The following is a 19,356-nucleotide window of genomic DNA, read 5'->3' as shown; positions in this document are numbered from 1 at the left end:
TTACAAATTTGTCTAAAAATCTTATTAAATATAGTTTTTAACTAGTCAAGAATTTTTTTCAATAATAATCTGAACCTGTATTCTGGTTTATATCTAGAATTACAAAGTTGTTTAAGTTTTCTGTAGTAATTTCCCCCCTCGCTATCTTTACTACACCAGACTAATGTGGACAAGTTAAGGTGCTAGTTACAAATTTGATAATTTATTAAGTAGTCATTTATCATAACTCAGAATGGTATATGTAAAGCAAAAATGAAATCAATTACAATCTAAGCCTTATTGGAGGGCATTTCACTTAACTAAAAAAGACACTTTAAACAAAATCAATACATTAAAAATTACTATTTAATTCGATTTATTTGATAGCATTGAATCAACTTAAAATTGAATCAGTTTTAATAACCATAATTTTAACTTGATGATGTAATGGTTTGAATGGATAACACTAGGAGCGCATGGTTTAGTGATATTTCCCTCACTGGGGTAATGAAAACCACTGGCAAAAGAGAACCATTTGTTGCTTTAATTTAACGTATGGCAAAAATTCTTTAATTTATCTATATTGAATGGTATTCTTTTATAAAACTTGATAAAACACCACCTTTAAATTTTCTTAAAACTTTTAAGGGATGAATTAATCTAAAGGTTTTGTGCTAAATATTGAAATCATTAATTGTAAAGGTATATTATTTTGCAAAATCATTTTGATTTAGGAAATGAATGAATTATATATTTAATCAATATCAAATAAATTATATATTTAACCAATATCAAATGAATTATATATTTAACCAATAAACATTTATTCCATTGGAAGTTGAACAGAGTCATTGTCCACACTACCCATACCACCATTTGTCTACACTAGTAGCATGAAGACATGTTGTATTTGTTTAAGCTTAATACTGGTTAATTGAAAATATACAGAGCAAAAGGTAATATCAAAATAGGCAAAAATGTATAATTTTAAACTTATTGGCACCTCTTTTAAAAATAATGAAAATAAAATATGCTATAAAAGAGAAAATATAAAAGTTTCTTTTGCACCTTAAAAACCCTCTTTTACAAATTTAAACAAAAATATTCAGTCTAACTTTACAATTGCATGGAAGTGTACAGTCCGCAAAAAAAAGAAGAATCACCCTGAATAACTTTCGTTCTAATGATCAGATTTTCACGAACTAAGTGTCAATCTTAATGGTTTCTGGGGGTGACCTCAAATATGCTAATTAATTAGTGCTAACTATTAATTAAGTTGTGAAATCGGACACAAAAACGCACTTTCTCTGAATAAATATATATTTTTTTTTACATATTTCGAATCTAGACATGTAAATTAGGGGGGGGGTAGACAAAATTTTTAAAAAATTGGGTGGTAAATTGGGTCGCAATAAAGGTTTATATATTTGGCGATAGTCCAGAAAACCGCCAAAAAAAGTCGCCTGCGCAAATGATTATTTTAAGATAACCCATTGACTAATTCAAAAGAGGAATGCTTAATTTTACTAGATTGCTAGGCAACCAATCCCTGACAGTAGAAAAAATGAAATAATGTTTCGTGATTGCTCGGAGAGGTTTAATTAGTTGTTAATAGTAAATATCTCGTAGTTTCTAGGCAATAGACAATTTTTAAGCTGATTTCTGTCCAAAATGCAAAAAAAATAATTTTTTAATCCTATTTGAAAAGAAAATTTGAATTGATTTATAAATTATTTATGATTTTCTAAGTTTTTAGAATTTAAATACATGAACTTTTTATCTGATATTATTTAGATTATGCTGCTTTTGCTATATTTATTAGAGGATCTCATACTAAAATCAAATTAACATAACTTATTATAGCTATATACAAAATTTTAGGGATAATCATTTTTACAGCTTTAATAGAGTCTTCGAGGCAAGAAAGTTTGAAGGAAAAAAGTGCTTGAAAATTAAATGTAGATTGTATAGTAATTCTAATGCACATTAACAAGGTTTTCTGTAATTTAGGATATTTCTTTTTTCTATAACTCAAGGAATTGCGGAATGTTTAGTGGCATTTTAAAAACATTGAAATATGTTATGTTTAAGAATAAGATATTGAAATAATGTTGCATATTGTAAGATTCATTGTTTAAAAAATCGCTTCATTCTGCTAGATATTTAGGTTACATGGTTTTCTTTGGATAAAGATGATTAGCAAATAGCATCCTCATGTTTCGATACATTCCGAAACTTACGCTCGTAAATTCACCATAAAATGTCACACAGCATATTCTTCAATTACGATAAGCTACATTTACCACCAAATACTGTACTATGATTATTTCCGTTTTCTTATACAGGGTGATTCTAAAAAGATGGGTAAAATTTTAGAAAGTGATAGTACACACCCAAGCAAACAATTTTTATCAAAGAATGCATGGTCGAAAACAAAACGCAAAGGTGCTGGCGCATTTGGAAAGTTGTTTGATGCAAACGTCTTATGCATAAGACTCCCATTGAAACTGCAGATGAACTTGTCGCCAAGCTTTCGGCCGCTGCAGGGAAAGTTCGTGATATGCCTGGTGTGTTTCAGAATGTTCAACTATCTTTTCTTCGCTGTTGTACTGCGTGCATAGTCGCTGCCGGCCACTGTTTTGAACATTTATTGTAATAACATGCCATTAAATTTGCTTTTATAACTTAATTTCATCGTTCTTTGTGTGTTTTTGCCTCATATAAGAACATGAACTTTGACGCCCTTTAGCGGTTTTGCGTTTTGTTTTCGACCATGCATCCTTTGATGAAAATTGTTTGCTTGGGTGTGTACTATCACTTACTAAAATTTTGCCCATCTTTTTAGAATCACCCTGTATATATCTGATACTCTCTTTTTAAACAGAGCTCGTAAGATCCTTAAGATACTGAAATGGGGGCACAAAAACTTAAAAGTTAAAATATTTAATTTCATTCACTCAAAGTATCTGGTCTCAAAATTTTAATTTTTAAGTTAAATATAACTTTTACAATATTGATGCTCTTACGTTTTTAAAGACCACATGAATCCTATTAAAATATTAAAATGCATATGTTTACTTTAACGAGTGTAAAATCCTTATCAAAATAATGATCAAGATCCAAATGTAAAACAGTATAATTGACGATAAAAACTCAACTGGCTTTTATCGTATATTTCAATATCTTATTCTTAAACATAACATATTTCAATGTTTTTAAAATGCCACTAAGCATTCAGCAATTCTTTGAGTTATAGAAAAAAGAAATATCGTAGATTATAGAAAACCTTACAAATGTGCATTAGAATATGAAGAGGGAAGTAAAAGTTGACATGTTTCGAGAGTTCAAATATAATCACCCATTCTCAAGACTTGTCAGGCTTAAATAACTTCAGAAAAGAATTCAAAAGAATAAAAGAATTATTGAAGAATTATTTGAGATATTACAGAATCAGTCCCTGCTAAATATTTCATTGGAAAAAGCGATTCATGAAATAAAACGATAACTGCAGCAACATTTTACAAATATATTGCAAATGTTACTACCCATGGGTAATTAAAAATGCTATTAAATTCCCTATTCCCTAGGTATAAATCTCATATCAATTTGAAACTGAGCAAGTTTCGTTCATCAAAACAAATTTTCTGGTTTAGTTTTCTACCTAATTCATGGAAATCTCCCGTTAGATCTTGAAAACAAAAGAATTGTAAAACAATATGTCGAGAACATTTTACATCCATTTTTAAATAAGATTTTGAGGTATCAACTGATGAAGTTAAAATGCTTTTATGAAATGCGATATTTTTCCATTCGATGTAGAAAACTTTGACTTTAACAAATGCATGCAAAACAGACACCAAGATTTAATGAGCAAGACAGCTTATCAACAAAACACGTGCTTCGAGAGTAACGATGCACTATTTCTTCAGGAGCTTGAGAAGGAAATCTCACAAGTTCTGTTGCAAATTTTTAAAAGAACATTGACAGAAAAGTTTAATCTCCCAAATATCCAATAGCCTGTGCTTTTCTCCATATGGAAGAATTTATTTCAAAAAGAACATTTGGTTAATCAAATTTTGGCACTGAAGCTGATACAACTAGCATTGATAATGAAAGTATCTTGAAAACTGATTTTGAGATAAGTCCTCTTAAGGCATTGTTAGTTGCAAAAACAATTGGTTCCATAAGTAAATGGTAAGTACTGCTGAAGACCTACTAGATATAAATCAATGAGAGATGGATTTTACTCAAACTTCGAAACTCCTTTTTCTCATTTATTATCCAGTGAGGAATTCTAGAAATGGTACTGAAAAATCAAAAGAAATTTCGAAGATATATTTACATTAGCCAAAAATTTGGAAAAAAGAAGGTTAAATCAAAAGAAAAAGAAATAAATTACTTTTTTGCATTAACTTCAGAAAAAGAACGAAAATTTAAAGAGCTGAAAAAAAGTTAAAGCAGAAAGTATGACAAAGAGAAAAAAAATACTTAAAAAGATTAAAAAAAAGCTTCAAAAAATATGGGAAAAAGAGTAAACAAAAAAATAAACATTCATAATTTAGAATAGACTATTAAACTGTGAGAAAAAAAAAATGAAATATTTTTTTTTTTTTAATTATGTATTCAAACATATTTTACTTTCCATTCCACGACTGAAAAAAAAGTAACATTTTCCACGTTAACTGTGGTTATATGTTGTAATTCCAAGTAAAATCTTGTTTTTAGACACTTGTGTGGCCTATGAATTCCTAACGAGCATCAAACATTCTCAAAATTAAGTGTTCATTCACTGGAAAATTTAGTGTTTATTCACTGGTAAGAACTGTTCCTTCACTTGGTTATCTTACCACCAAAAGCTTAAAACAATATTATGTAAGTTATCTAATTTTTTTTTTTTTTTACCTAATTCTCATTTAATAACAAATATGTTGACAACATCATTTAGCTAAAATTAAAAATTTTGAAATGTTCATGATTTTTTTTAAAGGCAAGCTAAGCTTAAATGTTCCTTCATTGGTTAGTTTACCCTATAAGATGTTGAGAAATTTGTGATGTGAGACATGCTTAAAAATGTTGACTGTGTATTTTTATTAGTATTTATGAAATATATATTCAAGAAATTGATAAATATATTATTCCAAATCTATGCATACGTATGTATATTATTGAAATTGTATCAGTGTTTGAAAAACAAAATCAAAAAATAAAAAATAATCACATTAAATAAGCACAATCTGATGTAAAATCATATTCTATCAGATGCATGCTTTTATAAACCTAGGCATTCGTTGAATAAAGTGTTTTTTATTCAAAATGCTTCATTCAAATTTCTTTACTAAATTGTAAATAAATTATTAAACGAATAAAAAAGAAATATTATATCTTATGGTTTGAAAGAAATTAAAATAAAAAGATTAGCAAACGATTATTAGGGGAAAAAATATGAATGAAATTTTACGCTACGCGCGCGAAGTCAAGTTCCTCGCAAGTTTATATTTTAATATTAATCGCCTCATTTAATCATTTCTTTATCGTCGCCAAATTATTTTTTTAGAAATAATTAATTTTAATTTTTCTCAGCTTCTAATAAATAAAAACAGTTGAAACTTTAGATTTTTCAATTGAAAAATATGTAGATTAATATGGCATAAAAAAATTCATACCTTATAATTCAAAATTTTGTCATCCTCAATTTAATTAAATAATAAAAAATAATTAATAATTATTAAAAATTATTTTTGTCATGAAATTATCTTTGGGTAAGTGAGTTTTATGACTGGGTGCAATTTTCTTTGAATTGCTTCATTAGTTTTAAAAATATGACTAAAAACGTAAAAACTGAAATTAACATTAAGGGGTACGAACCTTGGATCGCTCTCCTGATCAGACTATGGGGATCATGTTTCCCAGATTGCGGCTACCCCCCATATTTCGAAGGTTAAGAATCCAAATATGTAAAAAAAAAAATTGTTTAGTCAGAGAAAGTACGTTTTTGTGTCTGATTTCGTAACTTAATTGATAGTTAGCACTAATTAATTAGCATATTTGAGGTCACCCCCTGGAACCTTTAAGATTGACACTTAGTTCGTGAAAATCCAATCATTAGAACAAAAGTTATTCAGGGTGATTCTTTTTTTTTTTTTTTTTTTTTTTTTTTGTGGTTTGTATATCAATGTACATTTCACTTTGACATTTTGCATTTTAAATTTTTATTTTTACATTTTGATCATTCAAAATTTAAATTTTGATGACTAAAAATACTTTGTTTAATCAGCAAATCAAATAAATAACGAAATAAATAATCAAGTAATCAAATATATAATGAACTAAAACATTTTCTTTTGAGTTTTAAAAAAAATCTAAATCAATGAGGCAGATTTTACATTTATTTTAATCTATTTTGAAAAAAATGGGTTTTTGAAGTTTCTTCTTAATTCTGAGAAAACATAAACTATCTTTTAAGTTTTCCTGTTCTGTTACACAAATTAACAAAATTAGTACTTAAGATTTTTCTGCATTAGTAATTTTAGTAAAAAAAAAGAAAATAAGAATTAACTTATGCTATGTACATTTTATCAGTGTTAAAATCATGTTTTGTTTAAGAAATACAGATTTAACAGTGTAACATTTTATTTCAATCAGAATTTTTTTTAAATTCTTTTTGTGTTTAATGATTAAAATTCTAATAAGATGTATAAATACTAAATACCATTTAACTATAAAACTACACTAAAATTCTTAATATTAGTAATAAAAAAAAGGTTAATATTATTTAATTAATGCAAACCATTTAAAACTAATTAACCAAAATCAACCCGATTTATTAACAATGATATATAAAGAACTTTTTTTTATAAGGTCTCTCTGCCGAAGTAGTTTTAGCAAACAAATAATTAACTTGCTAAGCAAAGAAATATACCAGGTGATTTCGTGTTTAGGGTTGTAGCAGCCTTGAACGAAACATCGGAGGACAATTTTATCAGGGTACATAAAAATCAGATTTTGTTTAAAAGAAAGATATATATATTAAATATTATAAATTTTACTTCAATAAGATTTTTTATTTTAAATTATTTTAACAATTAAGGATCTGAACTCTAAAATGCACAAATATTATTTAATATTACTTAACAGTAATGCAATGGATTTCCCAAAAACTAATCGAACAATTTTGCTAAATTTTTGCATTTCGCAATTTACAACTGCATTCTTTAAAATGATCTAAAAACTTATATACCTTACAATCCAATAGTTTTTTGACTATTACTATTAAATTTAAAAAAAAGTTATATATACTAAAAGTTGTATTTTGTATAGAATCTTCATAAATTTTTTTTAACATAATTATAAGCAAAAACTTTTGAATTCGCTTAAAAAGTTCTAAGACTGATGGTGAAATACGTAAAAAGTAAAATTAACATTAAGGGGTTCAAACTCTGGTAGTGACTCCTGCCCAGGCTATCCAGAATATATTTTCCAGAATACCGTTAGATCCTATATTCTGGGGGTTTGAAATTCGAAACCATCAACAAAGAAAAGTATGTTTATACAGAGAAAATACATTTATGTGTGTAACTTAAATTTTTGCCTGCATTAATTAATCAGCATATTTGAGGTCACGCCCTTGAACCATTAAGATTGAGTCCTAAAAGGTAAAGATCCGATAATATTAAATCAAAAGCTACTTAGGGTTGTCCTTTTTATTTTGCGCACTATACATAAGGAAATCTAGTTAAAATCTTTCATGTAAAAATTAACTAAAATGAGTCATAAAATAATGTAGAACATAAAAAGTTTGTGGCTTCAAAAAGTAAGAATTTCCTTTTCTTCTCTACAAAAGTTTATGATTAATACCTTATAAAATGCATAAATTAATTTAGCGTAAAAATGCTCTTTAATTTAGTTGAATTCGGATTAGATAATTGTTGGCTGACCACCAAAAAATCAAGAAAGCTATTGTTTAAATTACAATAAGAAAAAAAAATCTTATGAAAAAAAATTTTTTTTTCTATAATGGAATAAGAAAAAGCCTTTAGAATTAAATTTAAAAAAAAAATAGACAAATAACTAACTTACTTCTGACTCTGCCTGGAGGTAAGGATACAGAAGAAGACATTGACCAGCAAGAGGAACTGGTAGACGGAGGGCTGGGATTCAAATGCTGATCTGTTAGAAGCGAATCAGTGTAGCTCGCCTGCTGAAAAACATAAAATATTTTCAAGCAATGAATGTCAGATACATGAAAATACAATTTGAAGAAAAATATAACCTTCAGAACAAGAATACTTTTAAATAAAAGGCATTTTTGGAGAATCGCACTATCTTATAATTTTTGGGTTTCATTATCAGCCAGTTTAACATTTATAACAGTAACGTTTCTTGTGCCTTGCAAGACAAATTAACTATAAAATTTGTCGCTTGCTTATCCCGCTTGAACAGTTCGTCATAGAATGCAATTAATATGTGTCAGACATAAAGACAAGTAAAGATAATGAAGTTTGAAAGTTTCATAGTTTGGAAGTTATAAGGGTTTTTATGTGCAAATAGGTTTAACTAAACATATTTACTTTTTATGAAAGAGTTGGGATTTAGCAATTTTTACTGTACTGTGATCAGTTTAAGTACTCAAAGAGCTTTTCCAGGGTGTGTAGCGTAATCACAAAAAAATAAGTAAAAAAAGTAATTTTTAAGCACTTAAAAAATATTTTTAAGCACTATATACGTTATCAAAATGAGAAATAATTTTCAAAGACTTTACATGATCATTACTTTTCCCCTAATCTCTTAAAGATAGAGCGCATATCTTGTCGAGACAAATCCCCAACTTTCTTCGGGTTGGCATTCTAAATAATATAATCATGCAGTACTAGCTATTTTACAATACCTAGACACAATAATAGCCACAGAGATTTTAAAATAGCTGCAGCTGTTTGAAAGTTAAAAGGGTGCATAGAGACTTCAAATTTACTGAGTTTCAGGTATATATACTGCATTAGTTTATTACTTTATAATGGAGCTCCTCTGATTTTGATGTACTTCAATTTAGGACAAAATAAACATAAGTCAAACATTTAAATGGAATATCTGACCCTTACTGAATAAAAATTATAAATTTAAAGTTATACATTTAGTTAGTATTTGAATACGGACTTATAAGTTTAGAAATCTAACAAAAAGTTTTTATAATAAAAATTTAGGGTAAGTCAATTTTCAAATAAACTTTTCTTTTGAAGGTATATATTTTTTGCAAAATAAGCTTATTTTACTAGTCAAATACATAGTTATTATAATTTTATGTTAGAATAGTTTCTTAATATTTTATTTATAACGATATGAACAATGTATTTTATTTATAATGATCTTGACTTGAAAAGTGAGACTGTACTCGAGAAAAAATAAATTAAAACATAGGAAAACAGAATATGTCATACAATACAGGCTTTATAATGGGCTAAGGAAAAATTAAAGAAAAAAATAAGGAAATTTTTTATAACAGCAGATATATGCCAGACTACGTTTAAAAAAGACAAAGGGCAATCTAAAAAAAAATTTTTTTTACTGAAATATATATTAAATATCCAAGAAAAAAACTAATTTATTGATTTGTTAAACGATTATTTTGATTTTCTGTGTTTTGTGCTTGTTTCAAAAGGGAACGTTTTTCCTGATATTTCAGAATCAATAAAACTTAGAGCTAATAACTCATATCAAACAAGTAAAATTCAAATATATATAGCTAACAGTTCAGATTATTCTCACCAAGAATCATATAGCAGTATCAGTAGAATAAAAAGAAATAATAATTTTAATGGTTACCAAAAATCAAACACAAATTGAAAAAAAAAAAAAAAAAACTGAATGGTGAAGATAAAAAAAAATCAATTCAGCACCTTCAATTTCATATTTTTCTCAAACAAAACTATTTAAGACTATAAAACAAAAGCTTAAAAGAAAGTGATGATACAAATCAAGTTTGTTATGGGGATTGAAAGACTGAAAGAAAATATTAGTGACGAAACTATGTTCTGTGCCTCTTATGAAAATCAAGGCATTTGAGTTTGGATATGCATTTATACAATAGTATCGGAAAAAGTGCATGAAGCTGGTGTGATATTATGGAATTGCATGAGCACAAATGAAGATGATTTTATTTTTCAACTAGCTTTACACCATACACTAAAATATTTCAAGATCTTGCTTAATACAAAATCACAATGGCACCGTAGCCAGTTAATTCCCCAGATCTTACCAAACTGATAGTTTATGGATAATAAAGAAAGAACTATAAGAAGTTGCTCTAATTAACAAAAAGCGAAAAGCATTAGGACTACTAAGACTTGAAAGAAAATTGTCAAACACTTGTTTATTTCATGTAATTGTTTATATGCAGTGATCAAAGCTAAAGGTGATGCTAAAAAATAAGTAATTTGTTTTTCTCCTTTTATAAATGAATTGTAGTGCTTTTAATAAAATATTTTAATATTTTGGACCACATCAATTTTTATTCTTATGTTATGTTATTATTTCTTTCAAAAATACATTGTGCAATGTTATTTTTAATTTTCATGTTACTTTTTAATTTTTTCAATGTTTAAAAATAACATATATATATATATATATATATATATACAGACACAATACATTCTTTATATAGTTGTGAACTCAGCTTTAAAGAAACAAAACTGGAAATTACACCTATGAAATTCATACATTGGAATTAATTAAGATCAAGTACTTGTATAAACACAACAAAAAATTTGTTCCCTAGGGTATAATTATTTTATTATGAGTTATTTAATAAAAGGAATAAAAAATATCACAATTTTGACCAGAATAGGTTATGAATATTAGTAGTTCAAATGTAGAAGCCACTTTTTAATAAAACTTCTTTTTAATAGCGAATTTTGCAATTTTAACTACTACTTGGTTTCTGTAAATGATAAACTAAAAACTAGTTTGGCTGTGTTTTTATTTATTAATTTATTTTTTTGGTGTCAACTTTTCCAAAACAGAGAAAGGAAATTAAATTTTATTATTTTAAAAAAATTTAAAGCTTTAATATTTACATTTAAGTAAAAAATAATTTTTTTCATAGTTTAGCTATGCTACATGCCATAAAATGCTCTGAAAATCTTAACAAAATATCACACAATTTAGCTCTCTAGGTCAACTCTCTATCTATTAATTTACAAATTGTAAAAAATTTGTAAATTTTCAAAATTTCAAACATGTTTAGCTTATCCAAATTATTGACCTTAATTTTTTATTGAATGATTGATGTAGAAATGCCCATTACTCTCAAGAGTACATAGAAAATCTGCTACAAAATTAATTTTATTTAAAAGTAGGCAACATAAGTTATATAGATATATGGAACAAGTTATTAAAGAATTAAAATATACAAGTGGGCTGCGCCCCCTGCTCGCTAACGCTCACCAACCCCCGAAAATTGCTACGCAATCTTAAATGGTTTGCTTCGCAAGCCAAGCTCGTTTTGCTCGCTACTAACTTAAGTACATTGCAAATGCGCAAAATTCTCAAAACAATCATTCAAATCCATATTGTTGTTTATTTATACCTCGACCCGCCCTATTCAGGGCACACGAGAGTAGAACAAACATTCTACTGACAAAACATACATAAAACACATAAAACACAAAAATTTACATTAGCAACTAGTATAAATGACATATAAAGAAAAAATTAAATTTTGAAAATATTTACACTCTAAAATACAAAGGCATAGAGAAATGCCTTAAACAAATAGCATAGAAATTAATTTTAACTTAATAATAATGAAATTACATGGCAGATAAGTAACTGGAAAACAAAAGAAGATTTTGACAGCTGTCGAAAGTGTAAGGCTCTCAAGGAGGCTGGATAGCAAGAATTTAGAAAGGAAATACGAAATAAGAAAAATAAAAATAAGAGTCATCTACAAAAAGTCTGCAATGAGGAAAAAATGTTTATAGAGTTTCTCTAGCGATCGGTATATTCAACAAACATATGTGAATAGATTGAGTAGAAACTGAGAAGTTATAGCTAGAAGGTGGTAACTGTTAATACTCATTAGAACGTGATCGTAATTCAAGGAGGGCATGGCGATGCGCAGGGCAAGTGATGTCTGAGGCTTGATGATAAGGATTATGGCTGGTTCCAAGAAAGGTATTGGTGTGCCAGCAGTTGATGCAATATTTTTCGTCGGAGTGACATTCATTTGTGTGATGGTTGCCTCCGCAGTTAGAGCAAGTGGCGAATTCTTGAGTGCAAGAGTGGGTGGAATGATCAAGACCTTGACACCATGAGCAGCGTCGAAGTAGAATTCTTTTTTTGATAATGCATCTGTTAAGGCCTATATAGATGTGTTTTGTCCTCAGGAGTTGTTGAGCAAGTTTACGCGATACATTGACAATGAGATGTTTTTTGTCATTATGTTTTTTGTGAGGTATTGACTTTGTGTAGGTGATGGTATTATTGTCAAATGATGATTCTCTGAAATGCTGGAGGATGTTGGATATACTGCTGCCATCAAAGAGAGCTGGTGCATTCAGAATTATAAGTGAGGTAAGGCGTTGTTCTTTGTCGTGGAATTCGAGCTTATTTTTGATGCTATTTGTTAATCTAGTCTTTGCCTCATGATCGTGAAACTTTATTTCGACGAAATTCTTTGTCTTGTAAACCTTCTTCACAATTGGTAGCGTTGTAGAATCATTTATGATTTTGATGATGTCATCACCAGATTTCTCGTCTTCAGCAGTGATGATAATAGGTGCGGGAGGAAGCTGTTTCTGGGTGATATTCCTGTAAGTTGAAGTATGGCAAGATTGTTTAAGTTCGTTGAGCTGATCTGATATCCTAATAATTTGTCGCTCTAAGTTCTTAATATGTGTTGGATCAACTTTATCTGAGAGTATAGAAATACGATGATTTAGTTTTTCTAGTTGTTGAACTTGTATGTGTGATGAAGAGGACTGGCAGCTGAACAAGGTTTTAATTTTTTGGATTGCCTCATTGCAAGCTTGTCTCTGAGTAATTGAGAGTTTGAACTTATCACCAGATTTGCTCTCTACATTTTTAACAATTATGCTGATTAATGTGTCTAATTCGTGAGAATTGTCAGGAGCTGGCAAAATTGAAGCAGATGTAATGGTAGTGTTGGCCGTTGTCGGTAATGGGGAAGATGGAGAGGTAAACTTATGATCGATGTTTGTGTTTATAACGTTGTGGATTGTTTCGCTGAGTGGGGATAAATTAGCCCGTGGTAGAGAATTTGCAGGACTATTCAGCACTGATTGTTGTGACATAGATAATAGATCGGCCTGAAGAGGTGAATTTTCTTGAAAAGGATTAAATGGCGATTTAGCCGATATTTGGGATGAAGAGGATGTTCGTGTTTTGCTAACGCCTTTTGCTTCTGTTTGTTCTATGTTAATTGGAGAATGATGGCCAGTTCTGGGTAAGCCTGCTAGTTTGCTGTTTTGTTGACTTTGGCTGATTCTTACAGCTTGCTTAAAAGGAGACTCAGTCGAATTGTGAGCTGAAGGGAGATAACTTTTAAGACGTGTTAATGAGATGTCACGAGGCGGTCTAGATCTGCCAGAATTGTTCTCTGGTGTTTGTTGATCAAATATAGTGCTTACTGTGTTCATGTTGGAAGATGTTGGTGTAGCACTGATGCCTTTTGCCTCTATTTGGTCTCTGCAGACTGGAGAAAGGCTACGAGTTCTCGATGAGCCACTTAGATTACTAGGAGGTGGAACACTAGCATTTGAAGTGTGCAGTGGTGGCTCCCCTCTACCATAAAGTCGTGGAGTGTTATCCACAGCAATTGTCCGATAAGAGTGCTTAGAGTTGTTTAGCTTTGGAAATCTGTTTCGTTTGTTCATGTTCCAGAAGAAAGTACTTGGTTGTTTACAAGGAGATGGACAAGTTATAGGAGTCAAAATAAAGATTTATGAGAAAATAAAGTAATAATTTTTTTTTTAAGATCTAATGGCGAGGGTGAGTCTTGACCGAGCCCCCAAAGAGACCCATTTCCGAAAGATTATTAGGATAATTATTAAGAACAGATGTTCCAAGAGCGTAAAGAAAATTTTTAATGATTTTTGATGATATTTGATGATTTCCGATGTTCCATTGATGAAATTGCATGCCACCGCCAGTTTAACAAATAGCAATGTCTAATGGGCCCTGTTAGCCTCAAACTAGAAAGTACGATATTTAATTTTGTTAAGTTTGTTGAAAAATGGCCAGATCAGTAGTTAGTTAGTGAAATAGTTGATAAAGACTATTAGAAAGCAAAAAAAAAAAGAGAAAAATTTTTTTTGTTGATACAAACGAGAATGATAATGAAATAGCAATAGATGTGCAGAAATCCTAATAGAAAACAAGAAACGTTAAAAGTGGCGGAGATTGAAAACTCCATTGGTTGATGCGTAATGCTCAAACATTAATGTATAAACTGGCAGCGGCGTACAAGTATAGAGAATTGCCTGATGAAAGATTGACGAGATACAGTAATGATAAATTAAGATAACTAATTATGCATCAAAATTGGCGATAGATAAATGATATGCAGGATAGGTAGTGGTTGGTATTCAAATCCATATAACAACTTTTTTTTTTATTAAAAATTACATCTTTGTAGTAAATACTAAGTCATTAAAATAAATTTGAATTCAAATAAATGACATGTAATTCGTTAAGCCCATTAGAAATGTGCTATAGTATAAAATCTTAAGATAAAATTTCTAAAACTGATATCTCTTTAAAAAGGTTAAAATTTTGGCTATAATTAAGTCTATTAAAAATTGAAATAAGTGAATTGCAATGGAAAAACCTGCATAAACAAAACATTATGTTTTTTTAAAAAATAATAACCATGAACGATTCACAACTTTGTTAAAAACATAAGAATAAATCTTTGAACTTTGACATACATAAGAAAAACTTGCAGATACTAAACATTAATTTGAAATAAATACTAAATACGAACAAATACTGAGAAAGATTAAGGGCTTTGTTAATAACAAAAAATAATTACTATTAAAGATTAAGAACTTCTTTAAACACACAATTATAAATTTCTGGACTTGGAGCTATCACTGTTAGGCTGTCAAATGATCTAACCCTAGAGAGGACAACATAAAGTTGCCCATGACTAAAAACTGGTTCAGTCTATATAAATTCGTGAAAAAAAGCGCTTTTGACAAAATATTAAAATGGAGATCTATCAACAAAGACTACTCACTTCTGCCTAGCTTAATAGTATGAGATTGCCGCAGCTGAATTGAACAACCTGCTGATGCTCTCTCTGGTTATTCCAGTTTCCGTTTTTAAAAGGGCTATATGTTTAGCCACTTCAGCTAGATTTGGCATGTGACATTTTTAGCGGCAATCATTGGTTGATTTTCTAGCGTTGCCATTCGGGAAGTTGTAATGAGGCTTTTTTTGTCGCCGTGTAAGAGAAATATATATATATATAGAGATTTACAAATAAATCAGTTTCCTGAGTTATAACTTAATTAAAAAAAGAAAAAATTTTAAATATTGCATAAGAATTTCGAAAAATTCATTAAATCCTTTAATAAAAAAAAAATTATACTAAAAATAAACAATATTAAACAATGAGAAATAAGTTTTATTTCTTTTAGAATTCATAATTTAAATAGTGAAAAGTAAACTATTTCATTCATGTAAATGTTAATATAACTGAAAAAATGATTTTTATGAATAATTTTTTTTTTTAATGTGTGATATACATTTTGTAAGTTGCATAGTAAGAAAGGAAAGTTATTTTGATATTAGTAACTATATTAAAATTAACTAAACTTATTGGCAAATAGCATAAGATATTTAAATTTTTTTTTCTTGCCAGAAGAGATTCAAAATATCAAAATTGTACTATGTTAAGAGAAATTCAGCAGAGTTTAAAATGAAGATTTGATTTTGCTCATTTTTCAGGTATCCACAGAATATTACTTAAGATTTCAGGAGACAAAATATATTTCAATTCTTCAGATTTAATTACAATTTTTTAAATAAAGATTTAACCCCTAGCAAGCTTATCAATAATTATGATCAAAGTGAATGAATAAATATTAAATTTGACTTTAAGGCAATAGAATAAAGAATTGTTTGATATTTGCACTACTTTAACTAATATTTAAAGTTTCCCTGTATTTGATTTTGCTTAACACAATTAATTAAATGTATTACATTACTATTTCATGAAAATTTTATATTGATTTATTGAAAAAAGGTAGCATGCTTAAAAAATAATGAAAAGTAATGGAATCTTATTAAAGTGATAGAAAAAAATTTTCACAAAAAAATATTCTATTATTATTTACAAAATAAACAAATTTTAAAGAACTGTAAAAAACTTAGTAGAAGGGTTAAATCTTGTTTATATTGATGCTTTATAATCAGCAGGGAAATCGTGTCACCAAATTCATAAATGTCAAAAATTAAAAGAGTCATTTTTCTCAATTCTTTTCCTTAACTTGTCCATGCTAAAGCATTCTTTTTTATTTGTCTTATTTTTTTAATTACTATTATTTCATGTTAAACTGTGATTAAAAATTCTAAATGAGCAAAAAAAAATATGCACCAATTACACTTTGTATTTAAATTATATTTTTAAGAAAATAATGCAAATGAAATATCATAACTGTTCCCTTGTTCCCAAAATGGAATTTTTAACTTTTAAGTAATTTATTACATTAATCAAGAAATCTATAGATGAATTCACATCTAATCTGATTTAGTATGAATTTCTAATTGATTTAAGTATACATGATTCATATTCATAGATTAATTTGAGTATTTTGTTCTACACATAATTTTGAATATATCCCCAATATTTGTGTATAAACTATCCCAAATACATAAAGTGGCAATAAAACTCAATTGGTGGCTTTAGATGAATAAAATAAAATTCCCGGGTTATAAAGAGCATTTTTCTTGAAAGAATATTAAAGTTTGCTTTTATAGTATATAAGTTTTACTTAATCTTAAAAACTCAATGTGTTACTTTATTGAGTGTAATTACTGTCCCCCTAGCTTTCTTCAATAAATTGGGAGTAAAAAAAAAATTAATTTGCACAAACTATATAATAACTTACTTTTATAGCAATTTCTTTCAATGCATAATTACCGAAATAATTACATTAGGAAAATGACTGCCGAATAAGGGATTGTATTCAAATAAGATATAAATATTATTAATTGAGAAAACGTTAAAAAAATTTAAATAAAAGTGTTTGGATAATTATGAATACATTATTTTTTGTGTACCACAGATAGTTTTGATTTAAAAACGTGAGCTTTGTAAAAAACAAATATTGCTAAAAAAACTATATCCAAAATTAGATGTATATTTTAAAATTTATTTTCATAATTTTTATTGGAAGTTTGCTCAACATATATTTCTTTCTTTTTTGCACCAAAAAAAATTTCGAATATTTGCATAAAAAGTTTCACTTATAGATTTAACTAGATTAAGATCTAAATGTTGTAATTTCAATTTGGATCTTTTAGTTAGCTCTACTTATAAAAAGTTATTAATATTATATATTTTTTATTTTTACATATAATAAACAAAGATTCGGTTCTTTAAAAAAAAGAAAAACAATTTCCCCATGACCTAGAAGTTAGCAATTTCAGCATTAGTAATTTGTTGATAGTTTTTAACTATACAGTAACCTCCCAATTATTTACTGACTTGAGTGACCCCTGAAGCGCGGATAAGCAAATTTGGGGATAATCTGTTAAGGGTTCCAAGAATGTGTTGACTAAATAAATGACCATGAGGATAAGACATTCCCAGTCATCAAATTAAGGCAAGATGGAAAAACTTTGCTATCAATATTATTGCTTTGAATAGCAACAATACCATCCAGGAGAAGAAACTGCTTTGATGGAATCTATTCATTGAAATTTGAACTTCATCCTGTATTCGTAGTTCCACAACTGTAAATCATGACTCACATTGTTTTGCTGTTTCTCACCATTTTCAGTGCTCCTTATTACTAATTTATTGCACTTGAAGCTGCAATGTTTCAGTGTAGACCTATTATTTGATTAGTTGCGAACATCTAGACTACAAACATGAATCTTTGCTAGTATGTTGTTCTCAAAAGTCTTGAAATAGTTTCATCTCTCTAATAGTTTCATCTCTCTAGTCTCAATTCTAAACGTTATGTTGTTTGTCCTTGTGAAAAAAAGGTGAAGCGCTGATGATCTGAATTCTCTACCTGTGGATAATCGGAAGTTTACTGTAAAACAATTGCATAAATATGGGTAATAAAATCAATATCAAGAATAAAAGTTCTAGTTATGCCAAAAGTGAAGAACAAACGTGGCATAAATAAAAAGATTACACAAAGCATGCATATTTATCAAAACTCAATAAAGAGTTAACTTATGAGCTTCTAAGTTAACATATAAATAGGAAGAATCCACAATGTGCTAGTTTGGAAAAAAAAAGAGTAGCAAGAATTGTTAGAAAAAAATAGGCTAGGCCCTTTAAGAATAAGTTAACATTAATATCCTCATAAAAATTGATGCAAATACCTGCATAGTTAATTAGAGGTATGACTTTTTACAGTAACGAAGAATGGCACTGAAAATCCTGAGTCATTATTGCCAAATGAACTTTATTCTAAACATCCTGAAACTCCAACAGATAGTATGGAATAAAGCAAATAAATCAGTGTTAGGTTTGCAAGTACTCACTTGGAAAATGATTTTAATTTATAAACATTATTACATTACACATTATGCTTTACTTTCATCAAAAGTCTACATTTTATTCAAGAAATAATAATAATACAGTGAACCTGGGATATAGTGAACACTCGGATATAGTGAACTTTTTTAGCGGTCCCGTCCGTATTCCTATTTAAATAATGTTATTTTTAACGCTTATAGTGAACAGCTTAGAACTCGGAAACTCGGTTATAGTGGACTCAAATTTCATTTCTTTAAATATCTTTTTCAGTCCTCCATCTTTAACACCTTTGAAAATGAATGCATTCCAATAAAATGTGTCATATTACTCTCCTTTATGGTTATCACTTTTAACTATACTGTAATAAATGTCAAACAGATCATTTATCTTATACTCCCCCCTCCCTGACAAGCCTCGCTTTATCTCTTTTCCCCAAGCTTGCTCTACAACTAGTTAACTTGGCCACCTGCTGAATTTTTGGAATTTTCTTATCTTTACAAATCACCCCTTGACAATCAAGAAGGGGAACAATTTAACTCATTCTACAGCTGCTCTCTTCATATTCTTACATTATCTATTTGAGACAAGATTTTTATTTCAAAAGCAGTGAAAATGGCAAATTCTCTAAAGAGAAAAGCGTTTTC

At 28.5% G+C, this 19,356-nt stretch overlaps 1 protein-coding gene across 1 annotated transcript in view; it reads right to left on the bottom strand.

Moving 5' to 3' along the window:
- LOC147806884 (tetratricopeptide repeat protein 39B-like) overlaps positions 1-18,654 on the bottom strand; it is a 36,605-nt gene extending 17,951 nt beyond the window's left edge. The window contains exons 1-2 of the mRNA XM_087167373.1: positions 17,991-18,654; positions 8,056-8,176 (exon numbers count right to left, since the gene is read on the bottom strand). Of these exons, the coding sequence (XP_087023499.1) occupies positions 8,056-8,176; positions 17,991-17,993 (124 nt within the window). The 5' untranslated portion in view covers positions 17,994-18,654. The remainder of the gene's footprint in view (positions 1-8,055; positions 8,177-17,990) is intronic.
- Positions 18,655-19,356: the final 702 nt, after the last annotated feature.

Source organism: Parasteatoda tepidariorum, chromosome 7 (assembly GCF_982258835.1).
Source record: "Parasteatoda tepidariorum strain Cologne lab strain chromosome 7, Ptep-v5.0, whole genome shotgun sequence".
Classification (NCBI taxonomy): domain Eukaryota; kingdom Metazoa; phylum Arthropoda; class Arachnida; order Araneae; family Theridiidae; genus Parasteatoda; species Parasteatoda tepidariorum.
Note: the sequence above shows the minus strand (reverse complement) of the source record. Positions and strands in the feature narration are given on the sequence as shown.